Source organism: Heptranchias perlo, chromosome 22, assembly GCF_035084215.1.
Source record: "Heptranchias perlo isolate sHepPer1 chromosome 22, sHepPer1.hap1, whole genome shotgun sequence".
NCBI classification, from domain to species: Eukaryota; Metazoa; Chordata; class Chondrichthyes; order Hexanchiformes; family Hexanchidae; genus Heptranchias; species Heptranchias perlo.
In genome coordinates this window covers 6,910,248-6,928,651 of record NC_090346.1, presented here as the reverse complement: position 1 = coordinate 6,928,651, position 18,404 = coordinate 6,910,248, and the positions used below count along the sequence as shown (strand labels likewise).

General features: G+C 43.3%; 1 protein-coding gene and 1 long non-coding RNA gene across 5 annotated transcripts in view; one reads left to right on the top strand and one right to left on the bottom strand.

The window, feature by feature from the left end:
* The window catches only part of LOC137340442 (uncharacterized), an 80,767-nt gene extending 75,128 nt beyond the window's left edge, over positions 1-5,639 (bottom strand). For all 3 annotated transcript variants that reach the window (XR_010966807.1, XR_010966806.1, XR_010966808.1), the window contains exons 1-2: positions 5,210-5,639; positions 3,498-3,557 (exon numbers count right to left, since the gene is read on the bottom strand). This is a non-coding gene — a long non-coding RNA (uncharacterized lncRNA). The remainder of the gene's footprint in view (positions 1-3,497; positions 3,558-5,209) is intronic.
* Positions 4,381-9,003, top strand: LOC137340441 (actin, cytoplasmic 2). 2 transcript variants are annotated; one of them, XM_068002876.1, is made up of 6 exons: positions 4,381-4,484; positions 6,388-6,523; positions 6,627-6,866; positions 7,461-7,899; positions 8,039-8,220; positions 8,372-9,003. In XM_068002876.1, the coding sequence occupies exons 2-6, from the start codon at positions 6,401-6,403 to the stop codon at positions 8,513-8,515; spliced, it is 1,128 nt and encodes a 375-aa protein (XP_067858977.1). In that variant the 5' UTR covers positions 4,381-4,484; positions 6,388-6,400; the 3' UTR covers positions 8,516-9,003. The 2 variants fall into 2 exon arrangements, with proteins under 2 accessions (XP_067858977.1, XP_067858978.1); XM_068002877.1 differs by lacking the exons at positions 4,381-4,484; positions 6,388-6,523 and adding an exon at positions 6,968-7,008 and having other exon boundaries at positions 6,791-6,866.
* Positions 9,004-18,404: the final 9,401 nt, after the last annotated feature.

Genomic DNA, 18,404 nt, shown 5'->3' with positions numbered 1-18,404 from the left:
GCAGCAGTCAGAGTCAGGAGGGAAGTGCTTTCCCCACAAAAGTAGGAAGATGATGCCTAACAGCGTCATTTAAAAAAAGCATGGTTAAAAGTGGCAGAGGAAATTAGTAGCAGGAGAATCAATTACTCCAAGGACCGGGATCCAGTGTAGAAAGAGGTTCAATAACCTCATTTGATCAGCAAAGGTGATTGCAGCTCCTCCTTTCCCCATTTCTTGCATTGCAATTGGTCACAGTCCCTCCCCTCCATCCCTCAGCATTCAGAGCAATTACCGCCACTGCATCACATCCCTCACCACACTGTGCCACCTCTCATGCTCACTCCTAACACACACTCACTTCCTGCTTCCTGCCTTCACTGCTCCCACTCACAATATGCTAGTCTCATCAGCTCTCAACTGCTGAAACTGCATCTTCTCTCAATACTCCTTCCTCAATTTGCACTCAAGCCACTTAGTTCCCACTCAAGACATCCCCATTCTCCTAGCATCTTGTTTCTTTTCCCTCTCAACTTATGCATTGCATACAGAAGCCCCGCATGTAAATTTGCCTTCTCTGTAGCCACTCATAACTCTGCCCTCACCCAGGTGCAGCAATAGGCAATGGAAGTAAGTAGGACATCCAGAAAAGGCAGTATTAGAAATGGAGGAGCTGGCTGTTTGTCAGAGCAGGGTGGCTGTTCTTCACTTGTACCCCTTCATGAACCATTACAGCTTCAGAAATTCAACCAGAATGGTCAAGCCTTTCATATCCAGGCTCTCATTGCAATCCTAACTCTTTCCTCTAGGTCTATCTCAGCAGCAACAAGCTCCTGAAAAAGCTCCAGAAGAGGACATCCCTCCTGAGGAAGCACCATCATGCATTCCATCCCTCCCAAACAACAGCAGATTCCCACCCCCATTTCTATATGTGGGATAGATAATGAGTTAGACGGGCCTGCACCTGGTGAAACACACTTATCAGGTGCCCTGATGGCAACATCAGTCTAGTCAATAACGCCCTACACTTGGGAGAAGCCAGGCATTGCTGCGAACACCAATACTCTCTCATTCTAACTTGTCATCAATGGGAAACAAAATATATTGGTTCACCCTGCCAAATAAAGCATTGCTCACCTCCTTGATGCACAAAATGCATGTGATGTCCCCAGTTGCACCCTGGAACGATCCTGAGGCAAAAAAGTTCAGGGTGGTTGTCACTTTGACAGCCACTGGCATTGCATGGCCCCCTGGCATGGCAGGCAGCAGGGGGCAAAGGTTGGAAAAACCCTGCCTTGAGAAGCGTAGCCTCCTCAGGCACTGCTCCTCAGACATTTCTATAAAGGTCACCCTTAACCTGTAGGCTCTATTGGATGGGTAAGGCCTTCTGCGAGCAGGCCCCCTCACCTGCTGTCTTCTCAGAGGTCCAACTGCAGCTTCTCCTGTATGTTGAGGGCTCTGCTGATGCTGTTGTTGTTGCTGTTGCTATTCTTCCTCCTCCACCCAATACAGTGCAAGAGCAGCACCCATCAGAAGGTTTTACTGTTAAATGATGGCAACTAACCAAAAGGAAGTATCACAACTAAGAAATTTCCAAAATCAAAACTCACTTTGACTGCAGTAAGATCAGTAACACAAAGATGCCACTGATCTGAGTGCCTGCAGCTCCTGAGAGAGTCAATTTTCATTTCTATCACCTGCTGTTAATGGAGCGGTAACAGCCTCAAAATGGAATCGGTAGCCTTACCGCCTCATTAACAGCGCAAAAACGCGGCCAGTGAGATTTTGAAAGAGGATACACCACTGGATGCCTGAAGACCCACCTATTTCAGGCAATAGGCTCCTTTTAATATGCAAATCGGGGTCCTCGGACCCCGATTGCCATTTTAAGTCAAACGGGTAGGCCCATTTGCCACGAACATTCTGACCAGTTCCATGGCCGATGGAGCAAGAGGCCCAGCCAAGGTAACCATGGAACCATTTTTGTAGGGCCTCGAGGAGCAGGAGTTAACTAAACTAATCTGGGCCACTGACGTCCTGGACCCCCACCCTCTGCAATCTCAACCTCCCTGCTATTACCTTGCTGGTGGCCAGGACAGCCAGATATTGAGAGGCTTGAATCCAGGCTGCATTGGGGTGCCCACTTTGCAGCGGGTATGGGTGACTGGCCAGCGCGCTCCAACGGCTGGGCGAACAATATCAACCCCAAGCTCTTGAAATACTGCAGCCTGCTGACTCTGAACCAATCCTGCTAGGTTTCACCTAATAAATCTGGTGATGGGCAGGACTTCCATTTTTCGAGATAAAATCACGTTGGAGTTCTACTTGCATCTTAGTATCCCAATTTGCATGAGATTCGTGAGGCTCTTGTCTGCCTGTAGCGGAAGCCTTGACCGCTTGGAAAGCCCACTTGGTTAAAGTGGCACCGCGCGGGAACAGAGCAGCATCAGGGCGGTAAATACACTTGCCCGATTCTAACAGGCTAAAATTTCCCCCATGATATCTACAATACAATCCAAATACCTATGACCAACTGGATTAAGTAGCAGAGGCCAACCTCAATATTTTATATACAGGTCCTCAAATCTCAAAAGCACAGAAGAGATTTTACAGTTCTGACAATGGGTCATAGACCTGAAACGTTAACCCTACCTTCCTCCCTCCTCAGAGGCTGCCTGACCTGCTGAATATTTCCAACCATTTCTGTTTTTATTTCTTTACAATTTAGTGTCTCACTGTGCCAATCAAGCTGGCTATTCTCATTCACAATTGCCTTTACGATCACAAATATATTGCAATTTAATTTTAGTACTTTAAGCATGAAAGTGCATAAAATTGGCAGTGTTTTTGTATGCATGTATATATGCAATGTAACCTATTTTCTTTCCTATTCTCACATCAATGGAATCCTGTTAAATTGAGAGAGATGGAATGTCCCAGCTCACATCTCCACAGATCAACACACTTCCTTGCTCAACATACTCAAGTATGGGGGTGGTATAGGAGGAGAAAATGGCACAGCCCTCAATCACTTTTTCATATGTTCCCTCAGTTGAGACTGGTGAAGTTTGACTTTTATGGGATGTAGGAGCTGGAATGTCAGTTAATACTGCGATTTGAACTTAGGTGTGCTAGTCTGGAGTCTAGTGTTGTAACTATTAGACTGTCCCAACGGTTAAAAATAATTAGCAATTGCCAGTTCACATGGTTTAAATGATCCTGGGATATTTTAGGAGAACGAACTGCGCTGATGTTTGATTTTTAATAAAGGACAAATATTAGTACCTATCTCTGTTAACAACGATAAGTGGGAAAATGTTTTATGAATACCATGACTACCGTTGTGATAAGGCTGCAAACAGCTGGCTGAGGGTGTTCTCAGATGTTTCTGATTGCCCCTTAGTTGAAAATTGAGGATCCCTGCTGACCAGTTAGATGGCTGACTAAGATATGGTATGACTGAAATCTAACAAAATACTTTATTGTGTTTTTATTTAACATTGTATCGTTGCTATACTAACCTTCTGAAGTTCCTGTTTTGCAGCAGGGCAAGGAAAGAGTTAACAGGGATTTTCACTACTCTGAAATACAGAAAGTAGAAGTGTGTTCTTAGAATTGTTTCAACAGGAATTATAAATAATAGAACATAAAATATATAATATTCAAGTTAGACAGTGGATTAATCTTATCAAATGACATGGACTACAAGATATTCTAAAGTCAATGATGTTAACAGTATCAACTATGTGTAATATTTTATTAAGAATTATCCTATTCTAATTTCAGTTAACACCATGTTTTATACTAAACCCAGCCTAATTGATCAGTTCTACAAGTGTGATGACATTAACTGTAATAACATAAATGTGGAATCTTAGAATTGTACCGTACAGAGACTATTTGGCCCATCACGCCTGCAATACCTGAAAGAACTATGGATTCATTTAGTTCCATTCCCTGCCCCATCTTCCAGGACCCTTTTTGTTTCCTTATTTCCTCTTTCAAGTATTGATCCACTACCCTTTTAAAAGCCATTATAGATTCTGCTTCCACCTATTTACGTGTGCGCTATTTTAGACGTTGAATTAAAAACACTTCACCAGAGAGCAGAAGAAGAAAAATAAAATCCCAGTCATTTCCCAATTTACAGTATGTGCACTGGGGAAGGCGGGGTACTATCACAATGTGGTGATGGTGGTGGTGGCTTTGGACATTGCAAGCAAACAGCCGTGAAGAAGCAGCTTCTCCGGGTTACTAAGGGGGGGGGGGGGGGCGGCTGGAGGGGAGAGAGCGCGGGGGGGGGGGGGGGGGGGGGGTAGTGACGCTGAGCCAATGGCACGGGAGCTTTTCCAAACGTTCCCTTTTATGGTTACAGAACGGTGTGGGCGGGGCCGGCGCGCGAGGCCGGTATAAGACGGACCGACACGCCGGCTCGAGGCACTTTGAGGCTTTTTGAACTCACCGGCTCAGCGCGAGACCAGGCTTGCACTTGCAGAGGGAAACTAACGGTAAGAAATTTTTAAAAAGTCATTCAAATCACACCACCAACGGGCGTTTTTTGTTTAAAAAAAACCAACCAACCAAGCAAAATAAAATAAAATAAAACCTCCATGGCAGTAGGAGAGGGAACCCGAAATTTTCTCGAGTATTCGAGAATCATGGATCTGGTCGCAATTGTGCGTTTTTAGTATGAGGTGATTTTTTAAAATATTTAATCAAACAATTTTAAGATTAACTTGTCTTTTCCAATACTTTTTAAAATCAAGGAGTTCCGTTTTATTGGATTGTAAGGAGCGGCCGTGCTTTGTGGTATCTAGCGGCTTGCATAAGAGGCAAAAAAAAATAATTTCGCTCAAAAAAACTTTTTTCAGTGTTTATTGTTTGAGCGGGTAGAATAAAAATGATCTGATGTGTGGGAAGGTTGAGGTAACAAAAAATTGAGCTTTTTTTTTAAAAAAAAGGCATATTGTAAGTTAACGGGAAACGTGGTGGCTGGGGAAGGGCGGTTACGAATTGCAGCGTCGGGCGAGGAGGGTTCGAGGGGAAAAATCGGGATTTTTGGAGTGAAACGAGGGGCCGAGTGTCAACTGTGAACTCCGGGCTACTCGGAGTCGTCTTTACCGGCGCTGGGTGTGACCGTACGGTAACGCATTTCCGGCCTCGGGGCTGCCTTCGCCGGGTGTGGAAATGCTCGGCTGCTCTAACCCGCCGTTATGGCCACCCCTCACCTCACCTATTTCCGTGCGCTCTGATCGGCCCCGTGGCTTGAAGCGGGCTTCTTTATCTCTCTCTCTCTCTCTCTGCTGCACGGTTAGTTGCCGCGATTCAGCACTTGGGTGGGTGGTGAGGGAGGGAGGGAGCCGCCTTCGCTTAACGGCTCTGAAGTGAGGCGGTTTTTAGGGCGTGGTTCCCCGGAGGCTTTCCGAGAGATTGTCGCGCTCGTCAATCTTTGGGGGCGAACATCGCCATTCCGCGGCTGTTCAACCAACCGTAAACTGTTGACGAGAGGTGGTTTTTATTTTTATTTTTTAACAAACTTGATCGGGCCGAAGTATTTCGTGTTTTCAAAATAATAAAAATGGAGCTCCCGTTGAACGGCGCCGGTCTGGTCGTCTCTTCACCTCATGCTGCTTCTTTCCCTCCCACCATTACAAGATGGGGGGGGGGGCCTGGCACAACTGCGCACGCGCCCTGTCCGCCGCGGGCGGGCGGGGAACTACAAATCCCAGCACGCACCGCGCAGCGCCGTCTAACGGGCCGGGTGAGTTTCCGTGTGAAGGAGGCGGTTTCTCCAGTTGTAACCAAGCTGGTTTTTTAAATGAAGTTCAGGGGATGAACGAGTGTGGTTTTTTTTTTGCACTGTCTTAAAGAATAGGTTCCGGTTTATGCTACGTCTTAAACATAACTGGGCAGCTTAGTATGCCACTTGCGGAGAAAGTAAATTTGTGTGGCCGAAGGAATTTTTAAAAGTTTTCTCATTTTTAGGGAGTGGCAACGGGTCCTGGGGCGTTGAGTCAATGAGTCTCTGAAGCTGGCCGAGTGCCATGACACTCTGCCTGCTGCTGCAAGCTGCACAAGCCATTGCCTTTTATGGTAATGCGAGAATCGGTCAGGGTTTTCTTTGTCTGCGGTCTGCCAGTTACTGTAACTGCAGGCACTTAGCGCCCTCTGGTGTTAATAGGGAAGTATGTCAGGCCAGATGCAGGAAGTTAAAGGAGGGAACATGTGGGCAGGAAGTAGGGGCTTGTGCAGCATAGTAAGTACAGGAAACTTGTACACAGATCTTTAGTAGGATTGATATTTATGGCAGACTAGTTTAATCAATAATTTCACTTACTTTCATATAGTTATCCCATGAAAGGGATATGGGATTTTCCTGGTTTTCCTCTAACACTTATTACAACTTTTTAGGTAAGATACAGCCATGGATGATGAAATTGCAGCACTGGTTGTTGACAATGGCTCTGGTATGTGCAAGGCTGGTTTTGCTGGAGATGATGCCCCTCGTGCTGTCTTCCCTTCCATTGTTGGTCGCCCAAGACACCAGGTATGGAATGACTGTTTCTCACAATCTAGGTAACCAGTTGCATTCACTTTTTTTAGTTTTTTGCTGCTAACAACTGGATGTTAAAATGTGTTGTGCTTTTCAGGGTGTAATGGTTGGTATGGGACAAAAAGACAGCTACGTTGGTGACGAAGCCCAGAGCAAAAGAGGTATCCTGACCCTGAAATACCCTATTGAGCATGGTATTGTCACCAACTGGGATGACATGGAGAAGATCTGGCATCACACTTTCTACAATGAACTGAGAGTTGCCCCTGAAGAACACCCAGTTCTGCTCACAGAAGCCCCTCTGAACCCCAAAGCCAACAGAGAAAAGATGACACAGGTACTAAAGCTGAATGTGACCACATCAAATTATCTTGCTACCCTCAAACCTTTTCGGTCTGAAAACTGTCTTCCTTCATTCTTTCCTATCCTCATTCACAGGGATTCTTTCAAAGATGACATTCTTTCCTGGAAATTACAAGGTTTCATTTGCTTTCTCCAATCTCTGTTTGAGTTCATTAACTTACTGATGCATGTTTTGTGTGCTGTTCTAATCTTCAATTCTCTTCTATTTTTTGCATTAATAGTTGGTATTACAGGATGAGTTTCAGGGAACTGTAAAACATTCAATTTTAATAGTATCTGAGCTTTCTTTCCAGGAGTTAATAGAGGGATATTGTTGAATTAAAACTATTGTAGAAGGGTATTAACTAGCAAGAGCCTGGCCTTGTCTTTTGGATCTGGGAAATGGCTTTACCACCAAACATTGCATGCTTTTGACTTTGGTTCTGACTTGCAACTTATAAATTCACAAGTTGTAGCATGTAAGTGCCTACACTACATGTATATTTAGTGCAACATTTGTAATGTCTTATTGGCTGAAATTTCAGTTATGCTGTCAGACAAGATTAACATTTGCTTGTCTCTTTTACAGATCATGTTTGAGACCTTCAATACCCCTGCCATGTATGTTGCCATCCAGGCTGTGCTGTCCCTGTATGCCTCTGGTAGAACCACTGGTATCGTGATGGACTCTGGTGATGGTGTCACCCACACTGTGCCCATCTACGAAGGTTACGCCCTGCCCCACGCTATTCTGCGTCTGGATTTGGCTGGTCGTGATCTGACCGACTACCTCATGAAGATTCTGACAGAAAGAGGCTACTCTTTCACCACCACAGCTGAGAGAGAAATTGTCCGTGACATCAAGGAGAAGCTCTGCTATGTTGCGCTGGACTTTGAACAGGAGATGGCCACTGCTGCTTCCTCCTCCTCCCTGGAGAAGAGCTATGAACTGCCTGATGGACAGGTGATCACCATTGGCAATGAGCGATTCAGATGCCCAGAGGCCCTCTTTCAGCCATCTTTCTTGGGTATGTAAACTGGCTACTGTTTTGCTAGTCTTGCTGCACATAGTAAATGTTGCTGCCAGCAGTTGTTTACTGGCCTTAAAAAAAAATAATAATAATAATTAGGTATTTGAATTTAGTATGAAATTATTTCTGCCAACAGGTATGGAATCCTGTGGTATACACGAGACCACCTTCAACTCCATCATGAAGTGTGATGTAGATATCAGGAAGGACCTGTATGCCAACACTGTCCTGTCTGGTGGTACCACTATGTATCCTGGTATTGCAGACCGCATGCAGAAGGAAATCACAGCTCTGGCTCCAAGCACCATGAAAATCAAGGTAATTGGGTTTTTTAAATACTTGTCTAGCTAAAATTGAACTGAACTGTTCGTGCTCTGGATCATAAATCATACCAGTGGTAACATGCTGTGAAGTGGTTACACACCTTGTCTTAAATTACAAAGTATTAATGGGTTTCATTTTGTCACAGATTATTGCCCCACCTGAGCGTAAATACTCAGTCTGGATTGGAGGTTCCATCCTGGCTTCCCTGTCCACCTTCCAGCAGATGTGGATTAGCAAACAGGAATACGATGAGTCTGGACCATCCATTGTCCACCGCAAATGCTTCTAAACGGACTGTAACTGTCACGATGATCGCGCGAGATGAATTGGCATGGCTTTAGTGCTTGTCTCAGGAATAAAAACTGGAACAATGAAGGTGTTGGTGGTATTTTTGGCAACAAGCATCCCAGAAGTTCTGCAATGCGTTCAAGGACTGAATTGTACATTTAGTCATTCCAAATATTGATGTAAAGGATTGCATTGTCTAAGGTTATTAAAGCCTCTGTGAAGGCTGCCCAAAAAGTGGGAGCAAATACTTAACCTTGTGTAGTATTGCTTATATGTAAATTATGTAACCGAAAAATGTCCCGTTTTGTACTTTCCGCCTTAAATTTTCGGTCCTCTTTGATTTTGGTATGCAAAAGGCTTTACCTTTATACAAACACAAGTGAGGTTTACATCCCCTGGGCATAAGATGAACCGTTTAAAACTTGGTGATGCCAGTTTGTGGGACCTACACTGACTAATACAATAAAGTGCACATGTTTAAACGGAAAATTGAAGTTGCTGTGCTGTTTTTGAGTAGTTAAGACAAAATTGTCAACTAGTACTAATTTGAATTCAATTTTCAGACTTTGTACATAACAGCACAAAGGTGCATTTAAATTGCAATACAAGCCTTGTTCTTGGCTGTCCAGGCCTGGGCCTAAAAGATTGTGGTGTCCAGTTCCCAAGCTGTAGTAATAATCTGACAGAACAAAGTATGGAATAAGTTAACTTTTGGATGTAGCATCCTAGTTTAGTGGCCACTTCCAACTTGTGGTTTTTTTAAAGCCAACTTGAGGCCTTTTTTCTTGTCTAGTGCCAAATTATGCTAAAGACCTGTATGTTAAGTACCTGTAGGATCATCACTAACCATCCACTTTTTTTTGATACAACAGTGAAAGCTGTATCTACAGTACTATTCACTTGACAGCAATGTTAATTAACTATACTTCCAGTGGGGAGTATGAGGACAGTGTGTTCCAGTACCACAATGCTCAGTATAGTCTGGGTTAAGGGAGGAAATAACTAACACAAAGACTACTAGTGCTTTTAGAATAGAAATGGCAATTAAAATAGACATTACTGCAAATTGTTGGAATCTTAAACAATTTAGCTTTTCCTTTTGCTTGATTATGGTATGTCCTGGATAGGAATGAAGTTATGACCTAGTGGTTTTTCACCTCCAAAAAAAACTTGTCCAGGGCTGCAGTCTGTGCAAGTAACTACCTTATCTTGGATCAGGTATAGAACTCTAACCTGCTTGATTGGAGGCTACCCAAGCCAGTGGGGGAGCTAGACAATTTTCTAATCAAGGCACTTGTTTAATAGCTTTGTGATTATTAGCAGATCACACAAGGTACAGCTGTACCCAATCCTAGTCTCACTCAACCTCCATGTGTGCTTTTCAGCACAAATCAGATTGTGGTTAGTGTTCATTTTCCAGTGGAATTTGAGTTCCATGTAATATGGAAGACTTGCATTTATTCAAGCACCTTTCATAACCCCTGGACATTGCAAAGCACTTTACAGCCAATAGAGTACTTCGTGAAGTGTCATTTGTAGTGTAGGAAACAGTAGCCAATTTGCATACAGCAAGGTCCCACAAACAGCAATGTAATAACCAGATCATTTTTTTTTAGTGATGGAGGGATAAATAAGTATTGTCCAGAACTCCTGATCAAAATAGTGCCATGGGATCTCATGTCTACCTGAGAGGGTAGATGGGGCCTCTGTTTAATGTCTCATCTGAAAGACTGACTCCAGGAGTGTCAGCCTAGATTTTGTGCCTAACTCTGGAGAGGGTCTTGCACTTTCTAACTCAGGTGAGTGCTTTGACTGACCCCAATAATGAGATGTAAATAGGACAATTTACTCAATTCAAAATGGCCATTAATTTAAATTGACTGGTGTTTTACTTGGAGCTGGTGTACTTGGTCATCGCCTTTGTTCTTTCCGACATGGTGTGCTTGGCCAGCTCCCCGGGTAGCAGCAGGCGCACGGCAGTCTGGATCTCCCAGGAACTGATGGTGCGGCCCTTGTCGTGGGCCAGGCGGGAAGTTTGATTTCCAGCGATGTGCTGGAAAATATCATTCCACAAAGGACTTTGTGGTCCCCATGGCCTTGGAGGTGATGCAGATGTCAGGGTGAACCTGCTTCATTACTAGATGGAGTAACATTTTCCTCTACTTTCTGTTTTTTGTTGGCTTTGTTACATAATTTGAAGCACCAACATTGTATTTCTTTCTGCATGTGCTCCATGACATCCTTGTATGGACAACAATTCAGATTGAAGATAGGGTGGAATGTTTCACCTACCACATGATACCCAAAGTGGTTGGCACGATAATATCAGCCATGAGAGGATGCCAAGCAAATCTTACTAACTCTCCCTTCACATATCTGAAACAAACTGGACTAATGTAAAGAATCTTACAACACCAGGTTATAGTCCCAACAATTTAGCATCCGGCATCTCCACATCAAACTGGACTAAGGCCAGACTGTATCACTAACAATAGTGATCCCACACTAGGTAGAGCTGGTGTGTGCAGATTTCATTGTCTACATATAGGGGGTGATTTTAAACCCCAAGAACGGGTGGGAGTTGAAAACAGTTGTTTTCTTGGGTTGCAATCGCAAAATCTTTGGACTTGGCATTCCCAGTGGGCAGCCTGTACTTTTCCGCGCTGACGTTAAACCCGGAAGTAAAGCTGGGTTGCAAACACGACACAAAAAACAACTGTTTTGAACTCCCACCCATCCCCAACCCACCTGCTCTTGGGGTTTAAAATTTCTCCCATACACTGTTCTCAACCTCCACTGAAAAGGCAAAAGTTAATTACATACATTTATGACATCAGGCTGAAATAGCAACTATGATGGTCCTGTAAATTTATCACATTGCCAATTTTTATCCTATATATATGGTCAATTTAATATTCTACATTTCAATGTTCACATGAGATAGGTCCTGCCCCCGTCCCCTGCAGCTAACTTGCTGAAATGGCCATTCTTTGTGTGAGCCTACACAGTGATTGTCAGCAGGGTTTTCAACCATAGGGGACTTCATAGTCATGCCCGATCTTGTCCTCATTCAAAATCCAGACGGTTTCTAGCAGAAGTGAGGTGAGAGTGATTGCCCTTGACATCAAGGCAACATTTGACTGAATGTGGCACCAAGGAGCCCTAGTAAAATTGAAGTCAATGGGAATCAGGGGGAAATCTCTCCAGTGGCTGGAATCATACATGTCACAAAGAAAGATGTAAGGAATCTTGCAACACCAGGTTATAGTCCAACAAATTTATTTTAAAATCACAAGCTTTCGGAGATTATCTCCTTCGTCAGATGAATGAATGAAAAGGTTCTCAAATCGCATATCTTATACTATGTTGGGACAGCATCACACCAATCAAAAGGTGTCATCGTTATTCAAACAGGCCAGTCACGGAGAACAGCACGTCCCAGTACACTAGATATACATTGTGTCTTACATAGGCAGGCAGAAAGAAACTCAAAATGGCAGAGAGAGAATTTAAAAAACATAAAAAAAAATTTTCCCCCTTTTTGCTGGTGGGGTTACGTGTAGCGTGACATGAACCCAAGATCCCGGTTGAGGCCGTCCTCATGGGTGCGGAACTTGGCTATCAACTTCTGCTCGACGATTTTGCGTTGTCGTGTGTCTCGAAGGGGGGAAAAAAAATTTATATGTTTTTTAAATTCTCTCTCTCTCTCTCTCTCTGCCATTTTGAGTTTCTTTCTGCCTGCCTGTGTAATAGACACAATGTATATCTAGTGTACTGGGACGTGCTGTTCTCCATGACTGGCCTGTTTGAATAACAACGACACCTTTTGATTGGTGTGATGCTGTCCCAACATAGTATAAGATATGCGATTTGAGAACCTTTTCATTCATTCATCTGACGAAGGAGATAATCTCCGAAAGCTTGTGATTTTAAAATAAATTTGTTGGACTATAACCTGGTGTTGCAAGATTCCTTACATTTGTCCACCCCAGTCCATCACCGGCATCTCCACAACAAAGAAAGATGGTAGTGGTTGTTGCATGCCAATCATCTCAGCCCCAGGACATTGCTGCAGGAGTTCCTCAGGGCAGTGTCCTAGGCCCAACCATCTTCAGCTGCTTCATCAATGACCTTCCCTCCATCATAAGGTCAGAAATGGGGATATTCGCTGATGATTGCACAGTGTTCAGTTCCATTCGCAACCCCTCAGATAATGAAGCAGTCCGTGCCCGCATGCAGCAAGACCTGGACAACATCCAGGATTGGGCTGATAAGTGGCAAGTAACATTCGTGCCAGACAAGTGCCAGGCAATGACCATCTCCAACAAGTGAGAGTCTAACCACCTCCCCTTGACATTCAACGGCATTACCATCGCCGAATCCCCCACCATCAACATCCTGGGGGTCATCATTGACCAGAAACTTAACTGGACCAGCCACATAAATACTGTGGCTACAAGAGCAGGTCAGAGGCTGGGTATTCTGCAGCGAGTGACTCACCTCCTGATTCCCCAAAGCCTTTCCACCATCTGCAAGGCACAGGTCAGGAGTGTGATGGAATACTCTCTACTTGCCTGGATGAGTGCAGCTCCAACAACACTCAAGAAGCTCGACACCATCCAGGACAAAGCAGCCCGCTTGATTGGCACCCCATCCACCACCCTAAACATTCACTCCCTTCACCACCATGGCTGCAGTGTGTACGATCCACAGGATGCACTGCAGCAACTCGCCAAGGCTTCTTCGACAGCACCTCCCAAACCCGTGACCTCTACCACCTAGAAGGACAAGGGCAGCAGGTACATGGGAACAACACCACCTGCACGTTCCCCTCCAAGTCACACACCATCCCAACTTGGAAATATATCGCCGTTCCTTCATCGTCGCTGGGTCAAAATCCTGGAACTCCCTTCCTAACAGCACTGTGGGAGAACCTTCACCACACGGACTGCAGCGGTTCAAGAAGGCGGCTCACGACCACCTTCTCAAGGGCAATTAGGGATGGGCAATAAATGCCGGCCTCGCCAGCGATGCCCACATCCCGTGAACGAATAAAAAAAAGTATGTCAATATACAACTATGTTTGGCAGGTTATATTTCGAAACGGCTGCAAAGACCAATCAGTTCTTTGACAACCAAAAATCAGAGCTTCAGCCATCATACTGAATGGTGAATCCTGCCTCTTGTTCCTTAGACCCATGCACATGGTTGGAACAATACCTAAATATCCCTTGCACTAAATATAAAGGTAGAGGAAGAGGCTCCTGAATTAGATTTAGGAGAGGAAATAGAATACGAAGATAAAGATAGCTTTGGGCACCTGCTCCCTAGCAAATCTTATTTAACAAGCTAAATAGTAGCAATTCCACCAGATCTCGATGGTGTTAACATACCATATGGTATGGTACTAAGCTACATAGACCAGAAAGTCCCAGGTTCAATTCCCAGTCTGAGAGATAGTTGAGCCATTTCAGCATTCCTAGCTATGATGGGGAAAAGCTGCCTGGGGTCGTACTACTGATTGCTGTCCAATAACTCCTGTTGGAAAGTGAGGGTATGTGGATATCTGTGAGAACAGAATCAAGCTTGGCTATGATGGCCCATGTGGTGGAATTGCCTGCTGAATTCACTGTTGAGGCTCATAGATGAAAAGTGGCCAGTTGGGAGAGGTACTGGAAGGCGACTGGCAACCGTGGAACTACACTCCAGTAAGAGTTGCTACCTTCAGGGGAGATGGGGAAGGTCCGGCAAAAATAGACACACAGAAACAAGCTATATAGTAATTCTGATTTTTCAATACAAGCATTATTAATTACCTTGAGGAGCAAGGTGATAACATGGTACAGGTAATTGTTGTTTAATTGTGTCTAACAAGGCACCATGTCAGGGAGCTGACTTAGCACAGATGGGGCCCAATTTTCAGTAGCTCATCCACACAGTGACACTGCAAGGCTTTTTTCTCACCAATTTCTCTTTCTTCCCCATCTCTCCTAAAGGCTTTGATTCTTTGCAGGAGTAGAGTGGGCTTTATCTGGTATCCCATTCAAGTGCACATTATTATGTGAACTTTGGCAGTGAATCAAGGCAAACTATTTCACTGCAGTGGAGAGGTGAAAAGAATTGATGCCAAGTGCAATACTTTCTGCACACAATTGATTTCCAGCAGGACTCGCTGGTATGGAACAAGAACTCAGCCCAGAGCAAGGATCAAACCTGGGATCCTGCTGATCTCCATGGCTCAGCTACTAACTATATGAAGTCATTGAAATGCCAGAGGAACATGACACAGTGCTTAAAACAGGTTTACAATTGTAAACAATTTTACAACACCAAGTTATAGTCCAACAAATTTATTTTAAATTCCACAAGCTTTCGGAGGCTTCCTCCTTCCTCAGGTGAACGGTGTTAGGTTTTTTAGCTGTGACGGCAGTTAGGTTTTTTCCACACCGTTCACCTGAGGAAGGAGGAAGCCTCTGAAAGCTTGTGGAATTTAAAATAAATTTGTTGGACTATAACTTGGTGTTGTAAAATTGTTTACAATTGTCAACCCCAGTCCATCACCGGCATCTCCACATCATTAAAACAGGTTCGTTAGTTTGTTTGATTCACCAAAAGCCTGAGCATGGAAACCACATCCTACACATATTTTAGTCTTTTCGAGGCTCCCATCGTCTAAATTTTAGGCTGAAGTGAAATATTACTATCCCCGAAAGACCTGTTACTGAATGAGGAAATAATTTTGTTCCACTCCCAGGCAATGGCAGTAATGCCACATGGCCACTTCACAGTCCCCGTCATGGGAGTTAAAGGAGCCAGGTTGAAACTCAGGTTTGCATTGAGTTCAGTGATCTCAGCTGTGACGGCAGTTAGGTTTTAACCCCCATGGCTGGAGAAAGGATGAATATTGACAAAATCTTCTAATCTTCATTGCTATCCGGTGACGTCTGCTCGAAAGTGCATGTACGTATGCAGGCTCATCCATGAAGAATGGCCACTTTGAGGTACTAGAGGGTTGCTGCTGCCTGTGGAACCACACCCCAATATGAGCTGCTCCCTTAACTTTAGATGGGGAGAATAAAGAGGCTTTATTTTGGAAAATTCAACTTGCTCTTAAGAGTTGCTGAGTGTACTCAGGAATAGAAATGATCAGAGGCCTATAGCCTTTGTGGTGGAAATATATTTCCACAATGCACCACACCACTCAGCACATTCAGAGGATTAATATATTATGGTCACATTCTCAACGGACTGACAGAAATTGACTTTTATAATCATCTGCAAGGGTCAGAGCCACCAAAATGGCTTAATGATCTAAATGGATTTATATCTTTGCTTGACCTCTCATCAACAAGCAATAGTTGAAAGCTGAAATCACAATACATTTGTGTTAAGTATCCTGTCACCTGTTCAGGGTTGGGGAGCAGTGGCATGTTACATTTACTTACTAACAAAGTTGAATGTATTAAAGCAAGTGGTCGATGGATAGTCAGTCATGTTTTTATTGTAATTATTGATATAATGTGTTGTAAAACAGTGGTAGATTCAATTGGCCTGTGGCCTTATAAATAAACACGGTGCTGTACCTGCAGCTAGGACCTGCACTCAGTAGTTTTTGCACCAAGGAGGAATATTGGGTATATTTTAGATATTATTACTATTACATACTAGTAAATATTCCATGGCATTGCTCACTGTGAGTCTGAGGAGTCACTATTTTATGAAAATAGGGATGTTTATGCCATGCAGGCTATAACATCAGGGCCACTGATTTAAAGTGATTGAATAAATCAAATTCCATTTTTATTAAGTGGTATCTGTGATTTTAACTGGTGCTTTGGGGAGTGAATTACACAACTCTGTCCATTATTCTGTGCAAACTGAATGAATGGCATTTATATATTTTTAAATATATATATGAGGTTGCTATCTGGTATTTAGCAGTATTGGGGAGAAGGAAATGGAGTTTAGTTGCACTTGGGGTAGTCCTGGATTTTGGATGGTCCTGGGCTCCCAGCTGGGGGTCCTGGAGTTTGACAGTAATGAAGTGAGACTGCTGGAGTTTAGCAATGGGATTCCTTTGATCTGGCATCACTTTTGAGCAATTTCTGAGGAATTGATAATATAGTACCATCTAATGGCCAGAGCCTATATTTGCGTAGTGACAGGAGTCCGATGACACTGAGCTTTCCACTTTAAATGCGGACATGGGAATTTGTAACGGAAAAAAGTTGTCATAAAAGTGTGATAAAAGGTTTTGTAGACAGGAAGCGAATGCAAGTGTAAGATTTTTAATTGTGATTAAAATGTCTAATATATATTATTGGAAAAAGTTGCATATAGTATACACTTCCTGTCCACAAACTCTCACTTCCTGGATCAAAATCTGACGTTGTAAAATGCTATGTAAATATTTCTAATGGGGATTCCGTTGTTAAATGACAACACTGACCTGTAATAATTACCTGTCAAGCCACTAGATGCACCATGTTTCCCCCAAAATCATTCAAAATGTTTCCTGCAAAAATATGTATGCCATTTTTTTTCAGTAACTGAAATTTCTAATGTCCTTAATATGATTTTAAATAAACAAAATTAACCATTCAAATAATTACAAAGCCATAATCACCTGATTATCACGTGTGTTTTGTTGCTAGTTAGAAAATGTAAACGTTCTAATTACTGACACTAGTAAGAGACAGACATAAACATACACATTAAAATCCATCACAAAAGACCAAATTTAATATTTAGAGATCACTTAAAAAGTTACAAACTAGTGCTGCCAAACCTGGGAGGTTCCTATTCTTATCCAATGCTGTCAGGTTCATGTGCTCCCCCATTCCTCACTGCTGTCAGACCAGGAGTCTCCCAGAGAGTGAAACCCCATATTCCACTCTCCAGTTCTGCTAAGCCTCAGCTTCGCTGACAACCCCCCCTCCCAACAGTTCTGCCAAACCTCAGGTCCCCTCCACCACATTATGCCAGACCAAAGAATCCCCCATCCTGCAAAACATCACGAGCCCCACCACAATACTGCCAAACTCCAGGATCCCCATGGCAAGGCTACCAAAGCTCAGGGCAATCCCCCAGTTCCTACCAAAGCCCAGGAAAACCCCTCAGTGCTACCAAAGCTCAGGACTATCCCCAGTTACCAAAGTGCAGGACTGCCACCAAGTGCAGATAAATGCCATTTACTCTACCTAATACTGCTAACTACCAGGGTCATTAAATCCTGCAGTGGTTCTCTTGCTCTCCCACTGAACTTATAATGGGAGACCAGGAGAACCTGTGTGGAATTTTAGGATCCAGAGATCTATCTTCAACCAGTGCATCTTGCATACAATCTTGCAGTGTAATTCTCAGCTTAATAACTGGTAAGGGATAAAAAATAAATACATAGGTAAAGGAATATCTAATAAAAATTTAAAATGGTCATAACATTCTGTAAGGAAAGGATTAATTAGACTGACTTGCTAATGTAATACTGCTCTTAATTGTTGCTCAAATTGAAGTAATGTTATCTTTTAGCCTTTATTATATAGGGAAATATCATCAATATTAAGGTAGTGACCACTGAACGTTTGAACCGAGAATGACCCTACAGCACTGGCTAGTTTCAATATGAAATAATCACCTACTTAATGAGGGGTCTTAATTAAAGACGTGCCATTGCATACTGGCTTCTAAGTCGCAGGGATGCAAGGACAAAAGTTAGTCCTGCAAAAGGAAGCCATCTCGGTAAATATTATCTTTTTAATTGGGATTTCTGTACAAGGAGGGAATTAACTGGTGCCGAATAGTATGGAATCAAAGACATAATTATAATTAAAGGTTTCACTTGGTGGAATAGCAATTATATGTAACAAGAGTTCTATACTGATCTCCGGTTA

What these genes read in the sequence shown, in the direction of transcription:
- LOC137340441 (XM_068002876.1), top strand. Translation starts at nt 6,401, where the DNA reads ATGGATGATGAAATTGCAGCACTGGTTGTTGACAATGGCTCTGGTATG. An exon ending in ACAGAGAAAAGATGACACAG is followed by an intron (nt 6,867 to 7,460) that starts GTACTAAAGCTG and finishes TCTCTTTTACAG; the next exon opens with ATCATGTTTGAGACCTTCAA. An exon ending in CAAGCACCATGAAAATCAAG is followed by an intron (nt 8,221 to 8,371) that starts GTAATTGGGTTT and finishes ATTTTGTCACAG; the next exon opens with ATTATTGCCCCACCTGAGCG.